Here is a 25,915-nt window from a genome sequence, read left to right as displayed (position 1 = left end):
TAGGATTAGAGAAAAATATATACAAGTAATATAACAATTTTATAAAATATTTGAGATAAAATAATAATTCAAAAATTAAATATAATACTATAAAGATTGCTTTTAAAATGCACAAAATTTTATTTATTAAGATATTATTGAGTTCAAATAATTATTTTTAATTTAAATTATAAGGTAAACATACTAATTACATTTTATAAAATATGGTTAAATTTAAAATATCAATTACCTAAATTAAATTATATGACCTTTCATTATTTTTCTATTTGATTATTCTTAATAAATTAAATCTCTAACTCTAAAAACTCAATTTAATAAATGAACCATAATTTATTCATAATAGAAATTTTATTAAATTTAAAATTTTAATATTTAAAATAAATCATATAAATTATTATTAGTTTTTAATTATTAAAATCTTTAAAAGATAAAATATTTAAAATTATAAAAAATACATAAAAATCTTAATTAATTTAAACTCAAATGATTAAAACTGTGACCATAGACCACTTTAGGTCATTCCCCAAAATCGTGACCACAGACACTTTTTGGTCACTGTAAAAAATCGTGACCATAGACCCCTTTAGGTCACCCTCAAAACCGTGATCATAGACCCTTTTAGGTCACCCTTCCAAAAAATCGTGACCATAGACCCTTTTTGGTCACTGTAAAAAACCGTGACTATAGACACCTTTAGGTCACCCCCCAAAACTGTGACCATAGACCCTTTTAGGCCACCCCCCAAAACCGTGACCATAGACCCCCTTTAGGTCACCTCCCAAAACCGTGACCATAGACCCTTTTAGGTCACCTTTTTTTGAAAAACCGTGACCATAGCCCCTTTTTTGCCACTGTAAAAAACCGTGACCATAGACCCCTTTAGGTCACCCCTAAAACCGTGACCATAGACCCTTTTAGGCCACCCCCAAAACCGTGACCATAGACCCCTTTAGGCCACCCCCTAAAACCGTGACCATAGACACTTTTAGGCCACCCCCAAAACCGTGACCATAGACTCCTTTAGGTCACCCCCCAAAACCGTGACCATAGACCCTTTTAGATCACCCTTTTTTGAAAAATCGTGACCATAGCCCCTTTTTTGTCACTGTAAAAAACCGTGACCATAGACCCCTTTAGGTCACCCCCAAAACCGTGACCATAGACCCTTTTAGGCCACCCCAAAAAACCGTGACCATAGACCCCTTTAGGCCACCCCTCAAAACCGTGACCATAGACCCTTTTAGGTTACCCTCTTTTGAAAAACTGTGACCATAGACCCTTTTTGGTCACTGTAAAAAATCGTGACCATAGACCCCTTTAAGTCACCCCTCAAAACCGTGACCATAGACTCTTTTAGGCCACCCTTTTTTAAAAAACCGTGACCATAGGTACTCTATGGTCACCCTTTCCAAAAAAACCGTGACCATAGAGAGTTTATGGTACGGTTTTTTACCGTGAACAAAAAAACCGTAGCCATAGACCCAAAATGTTGTAGTGAGTGTTCCGATAGAGTACGTAACAGTTACTTCCCTTAGTTTAGGTAACATTAGCTATGTATTTCGGATAAGCGGTACCCATTTTCAGGTTTATTTCATATTTCAGGTGCATTAAGATGTATAAAATTGCGCGTGTCATATCTATTCGGGATGCAATTTTAGAGTGTGTTGGGATACAGTATTCGAAATGTGTCACGTAATGTAAATAGATAATTATTTGACAATTTAGATAATTAAGTAAAATTGTATTTTATTAATTTAAATAAGAAAACCGATACATGCGAGAGTGAAAAAGATAGATTCTTATCCAACTAAGTTGAAGATTTGATTCGAATAGTTGATTTCAATGTGCTGGATATTCATCCCATGTTTTAGAGCTGAAAATAATTGAATCTAAGAATATTATTTTTAAAAAACGCGTGTAAATTAAATTATTTTACAACAATTTAAAACCGGTTCACAAGATAAAATAAAAGTATTGTTTGGTTTGGTTTTCTGAATTCTAAAATTGATTTAGTACAATTTAATTTAATTTCGTTGTGGTTTTTATCCAATAAACCATGAACTCTCCTTATTATTATTATTATTATTATTATTATTATTATTATTATTATTATTATTATTATCCAAACAAAACGAAATAACGGAGAAATGACACTATTTATTGTTGACAATTTATTTTACATACAGGTACGTGATGAATACGTATTATTGTGGTCTCCAAGAAGACTAAGTCACTAAGCAATGCACACATTAAGATTCACAGAATATAATACAACAATCAGATCAGACTTTCAATGGAATAAGAGTAACTAGTTGTTTTTTTTGGTATTGATAAGGGTACCTATTTATTTATTTATCTATTTATGATAGACTATATGATTTCGGGTCCAGAGAGTGATGTTTTTCGTATTAGCTTATTTAAGCTGAAGTCCAGTGTCATAAGTAATTTTGGGCTTCCAATCAGCAGGGATAGGTTTCTTTGGTATTTGCCAATAAGTTCCATAACAACCAATCACTTGGAACCTCAAGAAGAGTTGACCCTTTGGTGGGTTAGCATAGTCAAACACTGCCCCATAAACCCTACGCAATGGACTCCATTGTTTGCGTGAATCCTGCAAAATTAGAGAGGTAACATATAAATCTGTAACTATATTGATGTTATAGCTCCAAAATTGAAAATAACTTATATAAAAACTAGCTAGCCAATAATATAAATGAAAAAAGTTATTAGAATCTCATTATAAACTATATGTTTGTACCTCCCACAATTCAACATTAGTGACATCGTATGATCCACCAAGGTTTTGAAGAACCACAGCAAAGTATCCAGGGTTGCTGCTACTTTCTTGAACCTTAACAACAATGTTGCGGCCAGGGTATGTGCAAGGGACTCTTTTGTATGCAATATCAAGAGTACCGTATTTTTTTAGCTCTTTAGATGCATCAGGGCTCACACCCAAACTATTAAAGGCCCGTGGGCTCAATATGAAGTCTGTTCTGTCTCCCTGACCATAATCTGTTGCCACCACTGTTACCCCGTTGACATTGCATAATTTTGGTACTTTACATTTAACCTGAATCATCATTATTTGTTATATGTATTTGATAAATAAAGAAGTATAATTGAAAAAGAGTAAACACTCAATTTGGTTCTTAAAATATGAAAAAGTCTAGGGACTAGCAGTTTTATTGAAATTTAGCCAGCATTTAACCAGCAAAAGCAAAGTGAGTGATTTTTCACTCTTAGATGAAATCTCACACCATTGAAATCATCAATAATAGCTAATTAATGGCTACAAATCACAAAATTTGTTGACCTCCTAACACTCCTCTTAAAATATTTTAGATTGGACATTTTAGTCTTCAATAAATTTTTATTCTCTAAGAATCCTTAAGAACTATTCTTCTTAAACAGATTCATCATAGAGTCATTTTGAATCAATTCTTTTATGCATGTTGGACAAATAAAATAGTCCGTTAAAAATAATTTTTGAAGACTTTCATAGAATAAAAATTTGCTAGATATCAAAAGCATCTGATTTGAAATTTTTTAGGAATCAAGTTGGGTATTTATTCATTGAGAAATTAAATTTACTTTGCAATATACTTTGTTTTCTTGATTTCTTTTGTTTTTCTTTTATTCTGTTTGGTTGAGTAATAAAAGTGAGAATGTACTTTACCGTAAACTAAACATATCTTAAGAGTGTGTCTTGCAAATTTTGGTAAAGGAGATTGAATCATTTGAAAGGATAGAAAGGAAAAGAAATGTAAAGAAATAATGGATAAAGATGTTTAAACTTATTTCTTATTTAAGAGTTTAAAATAAATAATGAATCGGAATAGCAATAGAAAACTTATTATGTATTCTAACAATTTGGATTACAAAAATTTATTAAATATAAAAAATAAATTATATTAAAATTTAACAAAATTCTCCAATTTATAATCTAAAATTAAGAATTTATAATTTAGAATCTAAAATTTAAAATAAATAAAATAAATTTTTAAAAATTAACTGATATTAATTAAAAAAAGTTGGCTTCTTAATATTACCCTTTTAAAAAATTAGTTTAAATTTGTCAAAAAAATTTTAAGAGAAAAGGATAAATAGATCATTGACCTTTTGATCCACATATTTAAGTCCTCGAGAATTTGAAAATACATTTAAAACATTGACCTTTTTAAAATCTGGACTTATCGATCCCTCATATTCATTTAAGTCTTTGACATTTTCAAAATTTGGACTTATCGATTCTTCATGTTCACTTGGGTCTATCAGACTCAACAGAAAAATTTGACCTGAGATTGATACAAATGCACATGTGAAAGAGTTTTTAAAATTAAAGAAATTAAATTTAAAGATCGATATGTTCAGATTTTAAAAAGGTCAAAACTTAAATGTATTTTTAAATCTTTTAAGACTCAAATATTCGTTAACCAAAAAAGTCAGGATGGATTTATCTTTTTCTTAACTTTTAATTAACCTGATAGCATGCACCGCAGCCAACTCCATCATTCCATAGCCCAGATACAGCTGCAACCATGCCATCATTCACCGTCCTTATATATATGTATGTATGTATGTATTCTTAGAGAAATGAAAATAGACACCATATATTAGCATGGTACAAGCGAAACTAAACATGTAAAATGTGCAAAAGGAAAATATACATTATTGGTATAAATAATAACAAAATTACTTCTATAAAAATAGATGTTAATCAGTATTTTTCCTTTGTATAATTTAATTTGTCTTGTTATTTTAGTCAATATTAATCAATTTTTTTTCTAAAAAAATAATGTTAGATAATGACGACGTACAAAATAATTAAAGGAGGGTAATAATTAACATACTTGGAGTCCCATAACCATCACGGGTACCATAATAGGTTGCTCTAGAGTTCTTATAAGGATTCCAAGGGCAGTAGTCTTTATTAGTGGCACTGCTTAGTGCTGGTAAAAGCAGTATAACGCAAAGAAGACCAAGTTGGTGCTTAAGCTCCATATCTAAAGAGGTAAGAAATGTAGCAAGTAAATGTAGTAAACCAAAGTGTATGAAAGAATATAATTAACTAATAATATATATTATGGAAAGAAGCTTTTGTGAGATTACAAGCATAGATATGGAGTCATATTTATAGTGGTGCCATACGTATAGATACCAGTGGTGTTAGCCCAATTGGGACCATAGGAATAATATGTTTTAGGATTGGATTGATGATGTGGACCAGTACACATTGACCCTACCTAACCCAGAGAATAAGCGAGTTAGTCTACACACAATATCAGTACAGCAATACAAGAAAAAATTATTCAGTATTTAATGTCAAAAGTTTGTTTGTTTTGGATTAAAACTCATTCAACAATAGAAACCAGAGGGAGAAGTTCAAACATACCATGCACAAAGGAAATAAAGTAGCGGTCAAACTTATTACAAACCTTGGCATGCATCGAAGGGAATTTTGATTTAATAATTTGGGAGTCCTCCAAAGAAGGTTGCCACGGAAATGTTGAAGTAGATATGGCAGCAGTGACAACTCCTCATGGTAATAAAAGAGATTAGGGTGATGTGAGTTTTTTGTTTTGTTTTTTTTTTTATGGGCTTAACCCCCTCTTTTCTGACCAAAAATAAAATTTGAAAAAGTCTAGGTCAGCCACTTTTGTATTTTGTGACCAGTACTTAATTATTAAAAGAAAAGTGAATGATTTCTCACAATTGAATGTAATTTCATATTATTAAAAATACTATTAATAACCAATTAATGATTACAAATCATAAAAATTACTGTTCCTAACACTCCTCATAAAATTTATCTTAATTATATACTTTGGATTGCTACTATCCAAGACTTTGGTCTAGTGGTCATTATCCATACCTAAGTGCATTTAAGTTTAAAATTTGACTCAGACCAAATAATATGGATAAAACTCTTTTTTAGTATTATATATATGTATGAGTATAGGATGAGTGAATTTATAACACTTAAAATTAAGAGTGGTCTAATTTATATGACTAAAAAAGAAAATATTTAGAGTTTGCATAATAGTAAAACTACAATGTTGTAGAAAAAAAAAATTGTATTCGGAAGACTCTAACTCCAAATTTTTTTTACAAAGAAAATATTAGCTAAAAGAATAAACTTGACTATATTTAAAAAGAAAATTAACTTTTATTATCCTCTTATAATATATAGGAGAAAAATATATTTGAGAAGTGAAAAAGCATTAAATTCTTATGCTATTTATTGTTTTAACTATCTACAGTATTACAACTATCTACAGTATGATTCTGTTGAAGACTGTACATCCAATTAAAATATTGATTGTACATCCACATATCATTATTATTATTAATTAGTATATTATGATGACCTCAAAAAATTTAGATTGATGAATTAAATGCGGCTCGATACCCAGGTCATACAGATGAAACATCTTAAATTTTATATATTTAATAATGTTAGGAGTGAGCATATTTTATAATAATAATAATAATAATAATAATAATAATAATAATAATAATAATAATAATAATAATAATAATAATAAATTATTATTATTATTATGAGGTTCCTTCCTTCATACTTCATCTCAGGTTATTATTTCTTAGCTAGGATTCCTCTTTTTTCGAAGTAGATCAGACTTGTGATCACTATTTTTTATGTAAGTTTCGTTAGATTAATTGTCAAAGGTTTGATTAATTAGTTGGTCAAAACGAACAAACAACTAGTATTAAGCTGTTGCTGCTGATTGAATTTTGTTATGAAGCTCCCACGGATTGAGAATTTTCATGACATCAGAAAAATTCTATTCAATTGCATATATGCTCGGTCAGGTAATTAAAGAAAGATAATAGTACAATAATGGATCGGACAGCCAACGTTTTCTTTTTTCGTAATTAGATAGATTCTGCATGTCTAGTTTTCTTTGTACAAACCAAGTCGGTAATAATTAAGAGAAATGTTATATAACTTATCAACATTTTTTAATATTTACTTTATATTTGAATTAATATTAATTAATTTTTATTTTTTTCCATTATAATTTTTTAATAATTCATGAAGAGGTAGAAAATAGTGATGAATAAAATAGAACAAACTTACACGTTATCTTCGAATAGTATAATGTACATGGACTTTTAAGCCTAGTGTTAGTTCTCATCTCTTTAGAAGCAAAAATGTGTAAGTTTCTTTTCCAGAATTTTTTAGAATAAAATAAAGGATTACGGTTGGATTCCCTTAGTATTCGGTATAATCCCTCTCTCTCTTTTCAAAATCCTGATGTTTTAAAGTTCTCTCTATCCCTCCCAAACGCAGTAGTGGTGGAATAATCAGAGGAAGAAGGCGATGAACATTTAAAAAGGCGAGATGAATTATAATAGGACGGAGAATGGTTCGATGGGATGTGGTTTCTTTTCCTGAGGCAATAATTCTCTCTCCCAAATGCAGCAGCAGTGAAATGAACAGAGGAAGAGGGCGCTGAGCACTACAAGAAAAATGTTGAAAATCGTCAAATTTAGCGTTAAACATTAGCAGCAAATTTTTCGTCAGATTTACCATTGAATTTGGCAATAAATTTGTCACCCTAAAATATTACCGTCGCAGTTGATGTTCTGACGGTAAAAATTAGAGAGAAAAAAAATAAATTTTGCTGTGCTAGCTGCTATCAGATTTATGGGCGAGTAAATCCGATGCTGAACCTTATTTAGTAAAACGTTTCGTTTCGGTTACACGCACCACGTTACCCTCGGATTAATCCGTACGTAAATCCGACAATAATCATGCCCTAAATTCGAGTTGCGAACTCTCTTCTCATTCATTTCGAAATTGGTTTCTCTTTCTAATCTCTCACCTTCTTCTTCTCTCTCTCTCTAATCTTTAATCTCTCACCTCTCTCTCTCTCTCTAATCTTTAATCTCTTACTTCTCTATCTCTCTCTAGCCCTTACTCTACTGCAAAGGCCATCATTGCTGCTCCAACCGCCGCTAATGCCCTGCCTTGCCGTCGCTAGAAATACCGTCGCCACCGCTGCTCGAAATGCCCACTTCTCTGTTTTCTGTTCCCGTTGTTGCTGCCCTGCCGTTGCTGGAAAGGCAGTCATTGCCGCTGCTCGAGCCCCCCATTTCTGTCTTTTCTCTTCTAATTGCTTTGCATTCTAGGTTTTCATTGAATCTGTTTTTCATTCTGTTTAATTTTTGCTTAGTTAATCTTAATTTGATTTAGTTAGTTAATTTTTAGTAATTAGTTTAGTTAGATTAATTTCTGTTTTAGTTGATTTTAGGTGGTTAGGGGTTTTCATTGAATCTATTTTTCACGCTGTTTAATTTTTGCTTAGTTAATCTTAATTTCATTTAGCTAGTTGAATTTTAGTAATTAGTTTAGGTAGATTAATTTCTGTTGTAAATTGATTTTAGGTGGTTAGGTTAGGATAATTTAGTTAGATTGATAGGTTTTGATCTCTGCTCAATGTATATAGATTATTATTTGAGATTGCAGATTCTTGTTGCTGGAATTATTTGAATTGATCTGAATCGTTAATTATGCGTTTTCCAGTTAATTTGGCTAAAGAATTGTTGCTGAATTTGTTTGAGCAATATTTAACTATTTTGATGATTCGTTGGTTGTTGTTGCTTTCTTAGAAAATTACTATTTTAATGCTTATTTTGCTGATTCATATTGCTGTTGGAACTGTTAGTTTATGCTGATTAATTATAATGTTTTGCTGTATGCATTTCTAGCGATGTTTCATCATGTTATTTTGTGCTTTCTTGAGTTTGCCTTTCAAATTTTTGGATTGTTAGAATGCTTCGAAAGTTAGAATATTTTAAAAAATTGTTAACAAAGTTAGAATTCTTTGAGAGTTAGAATGCTTTGTTAGAATGCTATGAAAGTTAGAATAGTTTGAAAAGAAAATAAGACAAAAATAAGATAGAATAAAGTTAGAATGTTTTGAAAGTCTAATTTAATTATTTTAAAACTAAAATACTATGTAATTTCTTTTTCTTTTACTAAATTAAACCACTTTTCAAATTATTTGTTATTTCTTGAGTTTCTTCTTATGTTATTATTTGTTGGTGTTTATTATGTTATTATTATATTATTAATATATTTGCTGTAAAAACATGACAACAAGCAGTAGAGGTAGGTCGAGTGGGACATGTGATCGTGGTAGAGGGCAGGTTTTCATCGAATTTCCCAAGGCTGCTTAGTCATCGCCGCCCTTTACCCTAACTACTCCTTCGACCCCTATAACATCACAGGTAGGTCCATCGGACCAGCAATTTATCATGGTCTCAAACCCGAACTGAGTGCCTCCTTCTGCTACACCTCCTATATGTGTAACGACCCAAGTTTTCAAAATTAAATAAGGAGTTATTTATGATTTATTATGATTATTGAGAATTTTATTTTAAAAAAAGTTATTTTACTAAAAGTAATTAAACTAATTAGGAGATAAGTTGATTTGAAATCAATCAAGATCATTATCTAATTTTATTATAATTGAATATTTTGTATAATTTCAGCAATTGAGAAATAAGGAAGAATTGTATCGTTCAATTTAAGTAAATTTTATTATGAATAAATTATATTATATTTTTTAATTTAAATTAAAAATAATTAATTGAATTTGACAATATATTGATGAATACTGTTATTAAATATTTTTAATAGAGTACATTTGATTGTAAAATTATTCTACCCTCCAATTTTATTAAAATATCTATTCATATCTATCTTTATCCTTTTACAAGATTCCTAATTTCTAACTCTAATTCCAAATTGAAAACCTTAAATTCCTAATCAGAAACCCTAACCAACCAATTTTCTCCTCCCTTCAGCCGTCGAACCCCACTTTTCCCTTCACACACTCAACGCACAACATACACACACCCGCACCAGTCATAGAGAGGAAGAGAGGGAGCTACGCCACGTTGTCGTACATCCACTGTCTGGCTCGCCGTGCCGTCTGGGCTATGTGCCGCCGCTCGCCACGTTGTCCATGTCACTTGAGCTAAAGGAGAGAGAGAGAGAGAGCGCACACGAGGGAGAGAACGAATGCGAGAAAAGAGGGAAGACTCATGCTTGCCGTCGAAAGAGACTCCATCGTCGCACCCAACCGCTGTCCAGCTCGCCATCACCAGCGTCTCACTATCGTCACTGTAGAGACCGAACGTCGTCGACCTTCCTGCTACCACCTTGGGAGTTCGCCAATGACATCGAGCAAGACGGAGATGAAGGAGAAGGAGCTGTGTTCCATGCCGCCGTCACCACTGATCCACGAACACCACTGTGAGGGTTCCATCACCGACGAGCCGCCACCACGCCAGTTGCCGCCGCTGTTGTCGTCGTGGGTGGAGCCCACCGTCTGAGCCATCAGAGGAAGCTGCTGCTGCCGTGACTACCATTAGCTCCACACTGTCGTTGAAATTGCTGATGAGGTTGCCACCGCGGGAGTCATTGCCGGAGGGGAGTAGCTGGTGTGACCACCATTCTGCCATACCTGTCACTGTCATCGTCGTCAGAATGGTTCAACGGGGCTGCCCAAAACCAATGTTGTCATTGCCGCAGGAATTGGTGCTGCTGCATTTGTCCCGGTTGTGTTGTCATTGCGACATTAAGGTACGAAATTTTATTTTGAAATTAACTGTTTTAATTTATGAATGTTATTGGAGTTTAGTGAGTAACCGTAAATAATTTATAAATATTTTGTGTGATTAATTGGTAGAAATAAGCTTGATTTGAAGTTGTAAAATTTGGATTAGTTTGGTATTGAGATGATGTTCTAGTATTTCAATTATTTTTATTGAATTTAGGTTACGGCTGTGAATGTGATTGGTTTTATTGTTGTGAGTAATTAATTGACAAGATTAATTTTGGTTTGAGGATGTGATTGATATTGATTTTCTGATTTCGATAGAATTGTTGAAAATAAGTGCTTGTTGTTGATTTTAGTTATTTGATATATCAGAACGACCGTAAAATTGACTTGCGAGTGGTTGGAATTGGTTTTGGTGGTTATTGAAGAATTAGAACTTAAAGGATCAAACTGTACTTGATAACCTGATTTTCTAAAATAATATAGTAACTTTAAGAGTACATAAATAATTCTATAATGACTGGAATTGTGTGTGGCTAAATTCTGAATTTAGTTGTTTATGCCGAATCGATTGTTATTGAATTGTTTGCTTGAAGGTGGTTGTTAATGTTGATTCATGATTAATTAGAATTAAGTTTGAGAACTGTTAAAAGATTGAAGTTTGATTATTAAATCAATTTTTTATGAAATCTGAATTTTAAGATAAAATAGTAACTTTAAAAAAAAGTATAAGGATAATTTGTAACAATTAGAAACTATATGGAGCTGAATTTTTGGGTGAACATAATAGCTAATTTTAGGAGAACTGGAATTTTGTGAATAATGCATACGTTGTGTGTTTCGGTATCAATGTTGCCGAAATTTTGGTTAAGTTGGGTGATAATGTGTTTGGATATTTGGAAAGTAAAAAAACTGTTAATCCTTTGGTTGAAATAATTTATGAATTGATCAAATTGAAGTTGGATTGATGGATTATGTGGGAATTGCGAATTATGATTGAATTTTTAATTATTGCCAATGTTGGATTTTTTATTTTGATTGGGAATGTTCTGTTTGATGAGTTGTTGAGAAAGAGAAAACACGTAAGGGTGGCTAAGTCCTATTTTTAGGGAAGATTATGTTTGAATTTTTATAAAATATAAGGGTTTAATTAAATTAAATGCTGTGAAAAGTGCTTTGAATGCACACTTAATGAATTTGATGTTCGATAACCAGAAATGAATATTCAAGAGCTTTTTTAGGATGGTTAACGACTAATTATAATATTGAAAAGTGAGAATTCTTTGAAGGCGTTTGATTAAACCCAAGGTACCTGAAATTGGCTTAAAAGAATGTTTGAGAAAAAGTTAAGGAAAGAGAATCGAAAGTCAATTTATTGATTATGAATATAGTCTCATGAGGATAGCGATGAGAACGGTTTAGTAAGGACGGCAAAATGTAGCGCTTACCTAAGACCAGAAGTGTAGTTTTTCCATGAGGATGGCGAATACGACACGCTCAAGGAGGGAAAGATTTGGTTTCCCTATGAGGACGGCGAATACTGAATGCTCTTAGAGGGATAGGTGTTGTACTTGAGTTTTATTTTATTTTTTATGTATAAAATTTATTATTATTACTTGGTGATCTTTGATATATGATTTTGATAAATAAAAACAAAATTTTCAGGAATTTCTTAAAACCTGAAATGCGATATTGACGTAAAGGCTCAATATTAAATAGATAATAAAGGAAAACAGGTCAGTAACGCCTTAGTTTTGGTACGATCATGACATGCTGAAAATTGGGTCATTACAATATGGTATCAGAGTAGTTCATTCTTGTTACAGCCTTGGAAATGGGCTGAGTATGCTTCACTGCATACTCTGAGTGTTTGTCATGCTTTGTGACTTGTTCTAATAACAAGAGTTTAAGTTTTATATGCATGACTGTCTGTTAATTAACGTTATTAGTCTACCATTGCATACCTCATGGTATTAGGTCTATCCAACTTAATACTAATGATTTATGTATATGGAAACGCTAATGGGTTATCGCAGACGAAATAGAAGTAATAGGTATGCAAATTATGAGGTTTGGGAGCGTTATAAGTTATGGAGTTAGTTTTGGTCGAAGTATTTGTGCCACGCGAACTCGTGCCATCTATTCCATCATTGTTTTCATTGGAATTTTTTATTTTGGATTCTTCCTTCGAATGTCATTTGATTATTTTTCAATCTTACCTTATTGTTCTTGTGTACCTTTCTTACTTGTGAATCTAATTGCCTACCTAACAACTAAACATTTTTAGTAGATGATGAGCGATGTTCGTTAGGGAAAAGACCACCTAATATCGTGAATCTGTCCAAATATCAAGCGTGACCTGGAGGCTCATTTTAGAGATAACGAGGGGTTCAAGCATCGCCGTCTAACGAACATCGCCAACAGGGCTTCGCCCATGTCGTCGAGGTATATGGGTGGGTTGGCATCCTTCATGAAGATGAAGACGAGCCTGGTATGAATTTTGTCATTGTTTTATGTTATAGTAGTTACTTGAATTAGGTTTTTAGTTTGTTCAGTTATTTTATAAGTTACTTTTTCTGTTGATATATACTTATATAGTCCTGTATGAACTAAACTGAGCTGGACTGATATAGAATTGCTTCGTCGGTTTAATTTCCTTTTTTATTATCAAGTTACTTAAGTAGTTAGTAGAGTTTAGGGTGTTTAATTTTCAGTTTTAGTGGATTTACGTGGTTAGGATAGGTTAGAATAGGTTAGATTAGGCTGATTCTTACTGTTTGTTGATTCATGCTGCAAAATTTTTTTGGAAAATGTTGATTCCTACTACTTAAGTAGTTAGTAGAGTTTAGGGTGTTAGATTATTGAACTGTTTGCTAATTTCTGCTGCTGAAATTGTTTGGAAAATGCTTGACTGTGAAAATAATTATGGATATTTGGTTTGGATGGAACCCTTCAAGGATGGCTAAATCCGAATTTCAGGGGAGACTCTGTCGAAATTTTTATAAGATTTCTAGTGAAATCGAAAAAATTAAAATTATGTTCTCGAAATTAGAATTAAGATTTCTTGCTTCATTTATATTTTTCTGTCATTGTTTAATTTGTTCATTTATTTTATTGTTTGGTTGATATATTAATTTGTAGTCTAAGTCGTTGGATCGTGAGGCGACACTGGCGGAGACCTTTAAGTATACCCATACTTTGAAGGTAAACAAGGAGAGATTTGGTGACGAGCGGTCGGCAACCCATTATGTGAGTTTAAAATAATCCTAAATTTCAACTTTATTTTGTTTAAAGTCAATTATTTAACTATTATCCTAATCACAACTAACGTGTCAGAAGGAGTATTAGTAGAGGTTGGAGGCTATGACCCAACAATCTTAGCTGCCTACTTGAGCTTACAAGGCCGGCTCCGAGACCTCAGTCGTGGAACCCAATAGGATTTGGTGCGAGACTGCCTCTGAATCTCACAAGAATCGCCACTCCGGGTTGGACTCGTTCTTTGCCAGTGGCCTCTGCTCCTTTGCGTTGGCGGCTTCCTTTGCCTTTGCCTCTGCCACCAGCCCTGCCGATCCCTAGGAAGTTATCGACATGAGGGAGGAGGTGCAGAAGCTAACACAAGAGCTTCACTAGCAACAGGAGCAGTCTGCGCAGAAGTATCGAGAGATTCTTGCACGTATTGTCTCCAGCTTGGATCTGATGGAGAAGTTACAGCAGCTCGATCAGTTGCGATAACAGATGGAAAAGTACAGCCAGCAGATGCGCACTGGAGTCAGCGACGTTGCTGGTTCCAATGGTGACACTTTGGTGGGGCACCGACGGCAACACTTACTCTTCTGCCTCAACAAGGGGTCCACGACGCCGCCACCGTCACCGACGACGATTACCAAGATCTATAGGGGTTAGGGTTTTATGTATTTTTGTTTATTTATGGTATGTTACTCTACTTCTGTGATATTTTATTATATTCATACCATTTATTTTTAATAAAATAATTTGTTGATTTCTGTTAATTTTAGATTTCTGATAACAATTTTGTTAACAAGAGTTTTGATTTGACTGCTAGTTGTAGCTAAACTGTGCCAACAAAATAAAAAACCTACCGGTAGATGTATTGTCGGATCCATTTCGCTCTGTCGGATTAATCCAACAGTAATCATCAAAACTTAGACTTGACAATCCATTGAAATCACCAACGAAAAATCCGTCGGTAATTAGTGTCAGACGAAAAAATCTGCAAGTAAAGTGTTTCTAGCTCCATTTATACCGTCAACTACAGGACGAGGATAAATCTGACGGTAATTAACATTTTCTTGTAGTGGAGGAGTGAAAGGGGCGAAATGGACTATAATAGGGTTGGGGAGGGCTCGATGGGAAGGGACTTCTCCCTCTAAGACGGTGAGTGTGACCTTTCGCTGGTGTGTTTTCTCTCTCTCTCTCTCTCTCCTGCTTCTTCTTAGGGTTTTTTTCTTATTGTGTTTCAGGGCCGTGCGAATAGCTTTTGGTTCTAACTCAACCATTGATGAGCGTAATCACTGGGTACTCCATTTAGATTTCTAGCTACTTCTGAAAATCCTAATCCTAGATACATTTGCACCGTATCTTTGCCAAATGATTAAGATTTTCTTTTTGAATTTGGAGGTGAATGATGGGTTAGGATGGATATTGGTTAGGGTTGCTATTGATGATGATGACTCTATCGTCTACTAGATCGTGTTTCTCGATTCTTTCTTGCATTATACCATCCTCTGCTTGAGACTGTCTCTCTCTCTTTCTCTCTCCATGTTTCTCTCTCTCCAAAACCCTAGCCCTTCAACCCGTTTTTCTCCTTCCAGTTCATGTTTCTCTTCAAGTCCGGTTATTCTCTCAATGCTGCTTTGCGATCTCTCTCTCTCTCTCTCTCTCTCTCTCTCTCTCTCTCTAGGTATATTGTCGATCTCGATTGATGGATGCTATAAACGGCTGCAGTGACACCGACAACATCTGTGAAGAGGAAGAAAGGATTTTCTTGATTACTCAAAATGCCAGTATATGCCAAGCAGAAATGGAAGCTGGTCCGTTCGAAGCGCGGAGGCTGGCGATAGAAGCCTTGAAGGCGAAGGTTACCAAGTTCCATTGCTGTTTTCTACCAAAAACGATCCCTCAAAACAGTTTATAGAGGCATTGCGGTGGCCATGGTGGAAACCATTATGGCGAGTTGTCGATTGAAATGGAAGATGTCGAATAAGGGGTTGAAAAGTGGGCCAAACACAGCAAAAGTCCTTTAATTCCAAATGTTTGCTCACCTAAACAAGTTAGATATCGGATGTATCATCATCATCATCGTGTTTTCTAGGATTTCTTTGATTTTGTTTCAAATAAATGGTAATTTACTATTTTTTATATTGTGATCTGTTGGTACATATGAAGATGTATAAGAGATCAATTAAGGATCCTGCTGGATTCTGATATGAAATTGTATCACAATTCTACTGGAAATGGAAATTGGGTCAAAAAATCTGCAAGAAAGTTAAGTTAAATAAATTTTTTTCTTGCCTATTTTTATACAAATTATATTTAATTTGTTCTTTTTTGTGGTTTTATAACATTTGTTTTTTATTTGAGATAATACATATTTTAATATTTTAAATTGATATCCTTTTTATTATTATTTCAATCACTGTTGTATTTCTTAACAAATATTTTTATATTGTATACTCTAATCAATTTTAAGTATAGTTGTATTTCAGATCAACAATCTGTGTCATATGGCTAATATATTTATTGGTCACTCAGGTGTAAGTTTCAAGCTTTTATGGCTGGGGTTGATCAAATTCTGAGGCCTTTAGGAATGGTTGATGTGTAATTTTCAAGCATAATTTCCTTAAATGCAATTAAGAACGGAAGAATATGTGCCAGTGCTAAGATTTTTCGTATTTAACACTAGCTGTTTGATTGAAGGTTGCTTGGTAGCTTTACATTGGAAGATTGTTGGTTAGGTGTGCGGTGGCCTTTCTATCTTATGTGGCAATGTTAAGATTCATAAAATTTCTTATAGTTTCAGTTCAAACATCAAATTGCATACACCTGATGAAGTCAAAAGAAACACAAATAATTTTTTTCCATTTCATATAACATAATAGGTTCTAGTTTATGTTGTAGAAATAACACCAAAGAATTTATGAGGAGGATTCACCATGGTTTATATAATATTCTCTCAAATATCATTTTACTTGCATCATGTTTAAGATATTTCATGCATTGCCTTATTCTAAATCCTTATTATTATGTTGACAACTTATGATTTATTGTGGGGTATCATTAACTTATCTTATTAGAGCATTTTTAAATTGGAGGATTTTTGGCTCCAGTAATTAAAGCTTCGCTTGGTGCTGCTTGCTTCAGATCACTCTCTATTCACAAAACACACCAACTCAGGCTTCACTGCAATTTTGGTATATGTATATTACCTAATATTAGGAGGTGATGATTTAGCAAAAATCGAACACATTAAGAAGTTGCTCGATGACAAATTTAAGATTAAGGATTCTGGGAGACTAAAATACTTTTTAGGATTAGAAGTTTCCAGGACTACATAAGGAATCTCTCTTTACCAGCAGAAATACTCTCTTCATCTCTTAAAGAGATATGGCTTGGCTGATGTAAAACCTGCATCGACTCCTATAAATTACACCGTAACACTGTCAAAGTCCTCAAAGGTTCGGTTAGATGATCTTCAACTTTATAGGCGATTGATTGGCCATCTCATCTACCTTACTAACATAAAAAATAACATATGTTTTGTGGTAAGAAAGTTAAGCCAGTAGTTAGACTGTGCCACTGACCTTCACTTCAAAGCTAGACTTCATGTGCTTTGTTGCCTTAAACAAGCTCCAACAAAGGGTGTTTTCTTTCCACGCAATTCAGATTATGAGCGCACCGGCTACTCCAATTCAAACTGGGTACATATCCAGATTCACGAAGATCTATGACTGGTTACTATTTTTTGTATTGGGCTTAGCATTAGTGTCATGAAAGAGTAAAAAGCAAGGGACTATTTCATGTTCCTCTACACAAGCAGAATATCAGGCCTTAGCTGCAACGACTCGTGAAGGCTTGTCGCTCACTCATATCCTCAATGATCTTGGTGTAACTTGAGGAAAATCAATCACTTTCTATTCTGACAATTAGGCTAGTCGACACATCGCTGCTAACACTATGTTTCATGAATGCACAAAACACATTGACATTAACTGCCATATCGTCAGGGACAAGACTCAAGAAGGTATTTTTAAGTTGCTTCCCATCTCCTCCGCTAATCAAGTGGCCGACGTGCTGACTAAATCACTAGCTCCTGGACTTTTTTTTACATTCCATTCCAAGCTTGGCATGTTCGATTTCCACATGCCTAGCTTGAGGGGAGACGTTGGTAGATAGCAGTACATTGAGACAGTTGGGTAGTGAGAGAAAATGAGGTACTAGTTGTCATAACTAAACTAGTTACACTTGCAGTTTGTAGAAGTTAGTTAGTTAGTAAAAGCAGTGTGAAGTTAGTTAGGTAAGTTAGAATAATTAAGATTACAGTTGTTAAGCTTATGGAAACTGATGAACGGATATTTTATACCATTTTTGGCACTATTTTCTTAGTGTTTTTAGTTATATTTTGTTAAGTTTTATTGTGTTTTAGAAGGTTATAGTGCAAAATTCATATTTTGTATACTAATTTGAGCTTTTGTGTTTTTTCTATAATTTTAGGTAATTTTTGGGTAAAATTGGCAAGTTTTGGCAAAGTCTGACTCAGAAGCAAAGAAAGGATAACATATGCTGTCAAATCCTGACCTCCATGAATTAAAACGAGCCTTTATGGAGCTACAGAGGTCCAATTGACACGCTCTCAACAGAGTTGGAAAGCTAACTTCCAGGGATTTTTAGCAGTATATAATGGTTTATAGTTTTCTTTGGAATTGACTGCCCAAAATGGGCGCTGAACTCCCAACTTACCTTCTTTCTGGCATTCAACGCCCAAGAAGGATCAAGGTCAGCGTTGAACGCCCAAAACTGGCATTCAACGCCACCAAGGGAGTACAAGGTAGCGCATTTACCCCTTAGTGGGAGTTCAATGCCCACTCACTTAAGTTGGACGCCAAGCTCAACACAAACACTCCCCAAGTGGGCCCATAAGTGGACTTTCATACCTTTAGCTTAGTCTATTTCATTTTTGTAATTTCTAATTATTATTAATATCTTTTTAGGTCTAGTTATTAGTATAAATAGAAGGAAGATCACTCTTGTTAAGGATCTTCATCTTCAAACTCTCAGAACTTAACACAGTTTATTTCTTGTAAAATATGAGCGGCTAGACCTCCTAGGTTAAGTATAGGAGCTCTACTCATTCCTATGGATTAATATTATTACTTTTCTATTCTAATATACGTTTGATTCAATTCTATGATGTATTGTCATTCTTCATCATTATGAATCTGGGGTGGAACGAGAGTATGCCCCTTATTCTACATGAGTTCTTTACGATTCCTGACCCGGATAGTATTGAGCTACAGATTGAGAGTACATCACAGGTTCCAACAAGTTATTTGGGCTAATTGGGATATGTGACATGAAATCTCGTTAGTCATAGGTAATTGAGGTTCCTGTGGCATTAAGGCTAGAATACTGAGCATCATTTTCCGACCTGAAAGATCCGACCTTGTCTGTAGCGTTTTGAGTAGGATTACCAAAGACTGAATCATGTGAGCTTCATCCTCTTCCAGATTGAACTATCACGACTGGTGTTTGGTTTGGATCAGAGGAAATTAATGACCACTGCCTCTGACTTAATCACTTACAGCCTTGCCATTGAATGAATCACTCTTTGTTAAAGGGTCAGTAAAAAGTATTAATCCAGAAGAACAAGCATCTCTGAGGCCTTAACTGATTTCCTATCATTGTTTCTACGTCTTTTTGTTATTGTTCTGTTTATGCACCTACAACAAACAACTATCTTTCTATTTGCTTGACTAAGATCTGCAGGATAACCATCGATTGCTCGATCTGACAATCCTCGTGGAATCGACCCTTACTCACCTGAGGTATTACTTGGACGACCCGGTGCACTAGCCGGTTCAGTTGTGTGAGTTTCATTTTTGCGCACCAGGTTTTTGGCACCGTTGCTGGGGATTGTTCGAGATTGACAGACTAACGGTTGTCTTGTAGCTTAGATCAGGTACTTTTTACTGTTTTTCTTTTTGTGTTTCTTATTTTCTTTTTTTTTTTTTTAAATTTTTCGAAAATATTTTCATCCATAGTCATATTTTTCTTTTGTTTGAGTCTTGAGTCAAGTCTTAAGTTTGGTGTCCCTTTGGTTTTCATTTCTTTTCTTGAGTTTTTGAAAATTTTTCTTGTTTTTCTTTTTTGGTGTTCGAAATTTTCTTTACGTTTTAATTTTTTTTATTTCAAAATTTTTAATTTTGGTGTCTTTTAGTATTTTTCTTTTACAAATTATTCGAAATTTATGTTCTTTGATCTTAAAATTTTTAAGTTTAGTGTCTGTATAGTGTTTGTTTTTTCTTTTTAATTTTTCAAAAAATAAATAGATAAATAAATAAATAAATAAATAAATATTTTCGAAGTTTTTTTCAATTTAAATTAAAAAATCTTAATTTTGGTGTCTTGATTAGTAATCTTGCTTTTCTTGTTTAACTTTTCTATCTTTAAAATTTTTATTTTATCTTTTTTCATTTGATTTTCAAAATTTTGTTATCTTATCTTTCTTTTAGTTTCAAATTTTAAAAATTTAGTATCTGGTTGTTTTTCGTTCTTTAAAATTTGAATTTCAAAATCATTCTTTGAGTCTCTCTTTTTAATTTCAATTTTTTTTTCAAAATTAAATCTTCTATCTTAATTTTTTTTAAATCTTATCTTATCTTATTTGACTTTTTCTTTTTAAATTTAAATTTTAAAATTTTTAATTGGCTCTTTCTCTTTAAATCTCAAAAATGTTCAAAATGAAATCTTTTATCTGATTTTATTTTCAAATCTTGTTAGTTAGTTATTTGTTTGTTTTATTTTAATTTTAAAAGTTTAGTGTTTCTTTATTTCTTCTTTCTCTCTCCTCTTTTTCGAAAATCTTCTACCTCTTTCTCTCTCTTCTTTTTCGAAAATTCTCAATTCTTTTTCTCACCTTCCTTTTCTTTTCTCTTTACCTAAGTCTCTCACAAGGAGCTCTCTATACTCTAACATAGAGACTCCTTTCTTTTTCTCTTTTTAGATTCTTTCTTTTTGTTTATGAGCAAGAATAGGGATAGAGAAACCCTTTTTGATCCTGATCCTGAACCTGAGAGGACCCTAAAGAGGCGTCTGCAGCAAGCTCAAGGAGCAAGAAAGAGCCTCACGGAAGCTCTTAAGCTAGGAGCTGAAAATACAATAATGGTAGCTAATCCAAAAGCTGGAGGAGACGCAAGTAAGGTCCTTGGATCTTATACTGCACCCAATTTTGACTTCTATGGGCGCAACATCTCCATACTTGCCATTGGCGCAAATAACTTTGAGCTGAAACCTCAACTGGTTACTCTACTACAACATAATTACCAGTTTCATGGACTTTTGCAAGTAGATCCCAACAAATTCATATATGACTTACTACAGATAGCTGACACTGTCAAAACTAATGAAGTAAATCCAGAGGTTTACAAGCTCATGTTCTTTCCCTTTGCTGTAAGAGATAGAGCAAGGCTATGACTGGATTCTCAGCCTAAAGAAAGCCCAAACACCTGGGAGAAGGTAGTCAATGGATTTTTGACCAAGTTCTTCCCACCTCAAAACCTGAACAAGCTTAGGGTGGAGGTTCAAACCTTCAAAAAGAAAGAAGGTGAATTTCTCTAAATAAACTGATAAGGAGATGTCCTCCTGACATGATTTCAGATTGGACCATGCTAGATATCTTCTATGATGGCCTATATGAGCCATCCAATATGTCATTGGACCACTGTGCAAGTAGATCCCTCCACTTTAAGAAGATGCCTGAAGAGGCGCAGGAACTTATAGACATGGTTGCCAACAACCAGTATATGTACACTTCTGATAGGAACCCTGTGAACAATGGGGTAGCTCAGAAGAGAGGAGTCCTGGAGGTGAACACCTTAGACGCCATCTTGGCTCAGAACAAGCTCATGTCTCAGCAGATCAACATGATCTCTTAGCACTTGAGTAGGACTGGTGCACGAAATTGCAATCACACCTTTGCAACTCCGCACAACTAACCAGCAAGTGCACTGGGTCGTCCAAGTAATACCTTACGTGAGTAAGGGTCGATCCCACGGAGATTTCTGGCTTGAAGCAAGCTATGGTTATCTTGTAAATCTAAGTCAGGAGATTAGTGATAAAAGTGATTTTGTTTATGAAAAGTAAATAACATGAAATAAATGATACTTGTGATTCAGTAATGAGGAACAGGCTGAGGTTCCGGAGATACTATGTCGTCTGAATCTCTGCTTTCCTACTGTCTTCTTCTCCAAACACGCATGGCTTCCTTCCATGGCAGGCTGTATGATCCTCTCAGTGAAAATGGTCCAAGTACAGTTTCTGCACGGCTAATCAACTGTCGGATTTCTCGTCTCGGATGAAAAATACCAGGCACAGCTACCGCACGGCTAATCATCTGTCGGTTCTCACTTGTGTCGGAATAGGATCTCTCTATCCTTTTGTACACTGTCACTGTGCCCAACATTCGTGAGTTCGAAGCTCATCACAGTCATCTCCTTCTAGATACTCATGGTTCTAGTCTCTACCACGAAGATTCTAATCTCACGGACTCGGTCTGTGGATGAGAGACCCAAGAGATACGCACTCAAGCTGTCGCCTAATGACTATGTTAAGCTCAGATAGAACGAGAGTGGTTGTCAGGCACGCGTTCATAAGGTTAAGGATAATGATGAGTGTCACAGATCATCATATTCTCTATTTTGAAGTACGAGTGAGTATCTTAGAATAGAATCAAGCATGATTGAATAGAAAAACAATAGTAATTACATTAATCCTTTGAAACACAGCAGAGCTCCTCACCCCCACCTATGGGGTTTAGATACTCATGCCGTAGAAGATACAATATGAGATGTAAAATGTCATAAGTTCTGAATGAATCTCTAAAAGTAGTTTTTATATTAAACTAGTAACCTAGGTTTACAGAAAATGAGTAACTAAGTGCAGATAGTGTAGAAATCTACTTTCGGGGTCCACTTGGTGAGTGTTTGGGCTGAGCTTTGAAGCTTTCACGTGCATAGGCCATTCTTGGAGTTAAACGTCAATTTGGGTGCCAGTTTGGGCATTTAACTCCAGTTTTGGTGCCAGTTCTGGCATATTACACCAGAAAAGGGTTTCTGGCTGGCATTTAACGCCTGTTTGGGCCATCAAATCTCGGGCAAAGTATGGAATATTAAACAGTGCTGGAAAGCCCAAGATGTCTAATTTCCTACGCAATTGAGAGCGCACCAATTGGACTTTTGTAGCTCCAGAAAATTCACTTTGAGTGCAGGAGGGTCAGAATCCAACAGCATCTGCAGTCCTTTCTCAACCTCTGAATCAGATTTTTGCTCAGGTCCCTCAATTTCAGTTAGAAAATACCTAAAATTACAGAAAAACACACAAACTCATAGTGAATTCCAGAAATGTGATTTTTGAATAAAACATAACAAAAAGTGAATAAAACATGCTAAAAACTATACGAAAACATTACCAAAAAGCGTATAAAATATCCGCTCATCACAACACCAAACTTAAATTGTTGCTTTTTCCCAAGCAACCAAAATAAAAATAGGATAAAAAGAAGAGAATATATAATAAATTTCAAAATATCAATGAAGCTTAGTTCCAATTAGATGAGCGGGACTAGTAGCTTTTTGCATCTGAATAGTTTTGACATCTCACTTTATCCTTTCAAGTTCAGAATGATTGGCATCCATAGGAACTTAGAATTCAGATAGTGTTATAGATTCTTCTAGTTTAGTATGTTGATTCTTGAACACAGCTACTTTATGAGTCTTGGCCGTGACCCTAAGCATTTTGTTTTCCAGTATTACCACCGGATACATAAATGCCACAGACACATAACTGGTGAACCTTTTCAGATTGTGACTCAACTTTGCTAGAGTCCCCAGTTAGAGGTGCCCAGAGTTCTTAAGCACACTCTTTTTGCTTTGGATCACGACTTTAACCACTCAGTCTCAAGCTTTTCACTTGGACCTTCATGACACAAGCACACGGTTAGGGACAGCTTGATTTAGTCGCTTAGGCTGGCATTTTATTCCTTTGGGCCCTTCTATCCATTAATGCTCAAAGCCTTGGATCCTTTTTACCCTTGCCTTTTAGTTTAAAGGGTTATTGGCTTTTTGCTCTTGCCTTTTGGTTTAAAGAGCTATTGGCTTTTTCTGCTTGCTTTTTTTTCTTTCTTTTTCTTTATTTTTCGCAAATATTTTTTCTTTCCGCAAGCTTTGTGTGTTTTCACTGCTTTTTCTTGCTTCAAGAATCAATTTTATTATTTTTCAGATAATCAATAATAATTCTTTTTTTTCATTATTCTTTCAAGAGCCAACAATTTTAACATTCATAAACTTCACTATAAAAAATATGCACTGTTCAAGCCTTCATTCAGAAAACAAAATATATTGCCACCACATCAAAATAATTAGACTATTTTCAAGATAGAATTCGAAATTCATGTACTTCTTTTTCTTTTTCAGAAAATATTTTCATTTAAGAAAGGTGAAAGATTCATGGAACATTCATAACTTTAAGACATAGACACTAAACACTAATGATCATGTAATGAAGACAAACATAGTCAAAACATAAAGCATAAAAACTGAAAACAGAAAAGAAAATAAACAAGGAGATTAAAGAACGGGTCCACCTTAGTGATGGTGGCTTCTTCTTCCTCTTGAAGAACCAATGGAATTTTTGAGCTCCTTTATATCTCTTCCTTGCCTTTGTTGCTCCTCTCTCATGGCCTTTTGGTGTCATTGATGGTTATGAAAAAACAAAAAGTATAGCTTTTTCCCAGACCAAACTTAAAAGGTTTGCTCGTCCTCGAGCAAAAGAAGAAAGAAAGTATTAGAGGAAGAAGAGATGGAGATGTGTGAAAAGTTTTGCCAAGGGGGGTTTTGGGTGGTTTTGAGGTGTGACTGTCAATCACCTCCGTTCTACCTTAGATTGGGTGGATATCTCTTGGATTCTTTAACCGGAATCTTCGTGGTATAAGCTAGAATTGATGACTGCATTCAAGAGAATCCGGAAGGTCTAAACCTTGTCTGTGGTATTCTGAGTAGGATTCAATGATTGAATGACTGTGACGAGCTTCAAACTCCTGAAGGCTGGGCGTTAGTGACAGACGCAAAAGAATCACTGGATTCTATTCCAACCTAATTGAGAACCGACAGATGATTAGCCGTGCCGTGACAGGGTGCGTTGAACATTTTCACTGAGAGGATGGGAGGTAGCCACTGACAACGGTGAAACCCTACATAACCAATGAATTACATAAGTATCTCTATCTTTATCTTTATGTTTTATTCATCATTCATAACCATTTGAGTTTGCCTGACTAAGATTTACAAGGTGACCATAGCTTGTTTCATACCAACAATCTCTGTGGGATCGACCCTTACTCGCGTAAGGTTTATTACTTGGACGACCCATTGCACTTGCTGGTTAGTTGTGTGAAGTTGTGATAAGGAGTTGAGATTACAATTGTGCGTACCATGTTGATGGCGCCATTGATGATCACAATTCTGCGCACCAAGTTTTTGGCGCCGTTGTCGGGGATTGTTCGAGTTTTCGGCAAGCTTTTGGTCCGGTAACATCAGTGCCAAATTTTTGATCCGGCAATAGCACCAAGTTTTTGGCGCCGTTGCCGGGGATTGTTGAGTTTGGACAACTGGCGGTTCATCTTGTTGCTTAGATTAGGCATTTTTCTTCAGAGTTCTTAAGAATGAATTCTAGAGTTTCAAGGTGATGTTCTTATCATCACCAAAGCTGATTGATTTTCATCAATTTAGCTCTTGAATGCAATGTCCTGCTAAAGCTTGGCTAGCCATGTCTAATTCCTTTAGACTGAAGCTTTAGACTAACATTGCATGATTCCTGGAATTCTCATTAAGAATTTTGATATCTTTATTTTCCTCTCCACTTAATTTTCGAAAAAACAAAAAAAAATTACAAAATCATAAAATCCAAAAATATTTCTTGTTTGAGTTTAGTGTTTCATTTTAAGTTTGGTGTCAATTGCATGTTTTTGTCCTTCTTGCATTCATTCATGTGTCTTAAGTGATCTTCAAGATGTTCTTGATGATTTCATT

General features: G+C 34.4%; 1 protein-coding gene and 2 long non-coding RNA genes across 4 annotated transcripts; 2 read left to right on the top strand and 1 right to left on the bottom strand.

Moving 5' to 3' along the window:
- Nucleotides 1-2,179: 2,179 nt before the first annotated feature.
- LOC107485050 (expansin-like B1) lies at nucleotides 2,180-5,073 on the bottom strand. The gene is made up of 4 exons (XM_021131016.2): nucleotides 4,854-5,073; nucleotides 4,484-4,587; nucleotides 2,759-3,073; nucleotides 2,180-2,611 (listed from the first exon to the last, which is right to left on the bottom strand). The coding sequence occupies exons 1-4, from the start codon at nucleotides 5,002-5,004 to the stop codon at nucleotides 2,414-2,416; spliced, it is 768 nt and encodes a 255-aa protein (XP_020986675.2). The 5' UTR covers nucleotides 5,005-5,073; the 3' UTR covers nucleotides 2,180-2,413.
- Nucleotides 5,074-10,028: 4,955 nt separating this feature from the next.
- LOC127741193 (uncharacterized) lies at nucleotides 10,029-14,605 on the top strand. Of its 2 annotated transcripts, none has more exons than XR_008002199.1 (4): nucleotides 10,029-10,618; nucleotides 12,886-13,086; nucleotides 13,737-13,844; nucleotides 13,932-14,605. It is a non-coding gene; the product is annotated as an uncharacterized LOC127741193 (long non-coding RNA). The 2 variants fall into 2 exon arrangements; XR_008002200.1 differs by having other exon boundaries at nucleotides 12,883-13,086.
- A 143-nt stretch (nucleotides 14,606-14,748) lies between these two features.
- Nucleotides 14,749-15,874, top strand: LOC127741300 (uncharacterized). Its single transcript, XR_008002253.1, has 3 exons — nucleotides 14,749-14,990; nucleotides 15,077-15,131; nucleotides 15,517-15,874. It is a non-coding gene; the product is annotated as an uncharacterized LOC127741300 (long non-coding RNA).
- Nucleotides 15,875-25,915: the final 10,041 nt, after the last annotated feature.

The sequence above is a fragment of the Arachis duranensis genome, chromosome 1 (genome assembly GCF_000817695.3).
Source record: "Arachis duranensis cultivar V14167 chromosome 1, aradu.V14167.gnm2.J7QH, whole genome shotgun sequence".
In the NCBI taxonomy this organism is placed as follows: domain Eukaryota; kingdom Viridiplantae; phylum Streptophyta; class Magnoliopsida; order Fabales; family Fabaceae; genus Arachis; species Arachis duranensis.
The sequence above is the reverse complement of the archived record's forward strand: the minus strand, read 5'-3'. Positions and strand labels throughout refer to the sequence as shown.

Coding starts and splice junctions, on each gene's coding strand:
- LOC107485050 (XM_021131016.2), bottom strand. CDS start 5,004: ATGGAGCTTAAGCACCAACTTGGTCTTCTTTGCGTTATACTGCTTTTA. Junction 3,074..4,483: donor GCTGCGGTGCATGCTATCAG/GTTAATTAAAAG, acceptor ATGATGATTCAG/GTTAAATGTAAAGTACCAAA. Junction 2,612..2,758: donor CTAATGTTGAATTGTGGGAG/GTACAAACATAT, acceptor CTAATTTTGCAG/GATTCACGCAAACAATGGAG.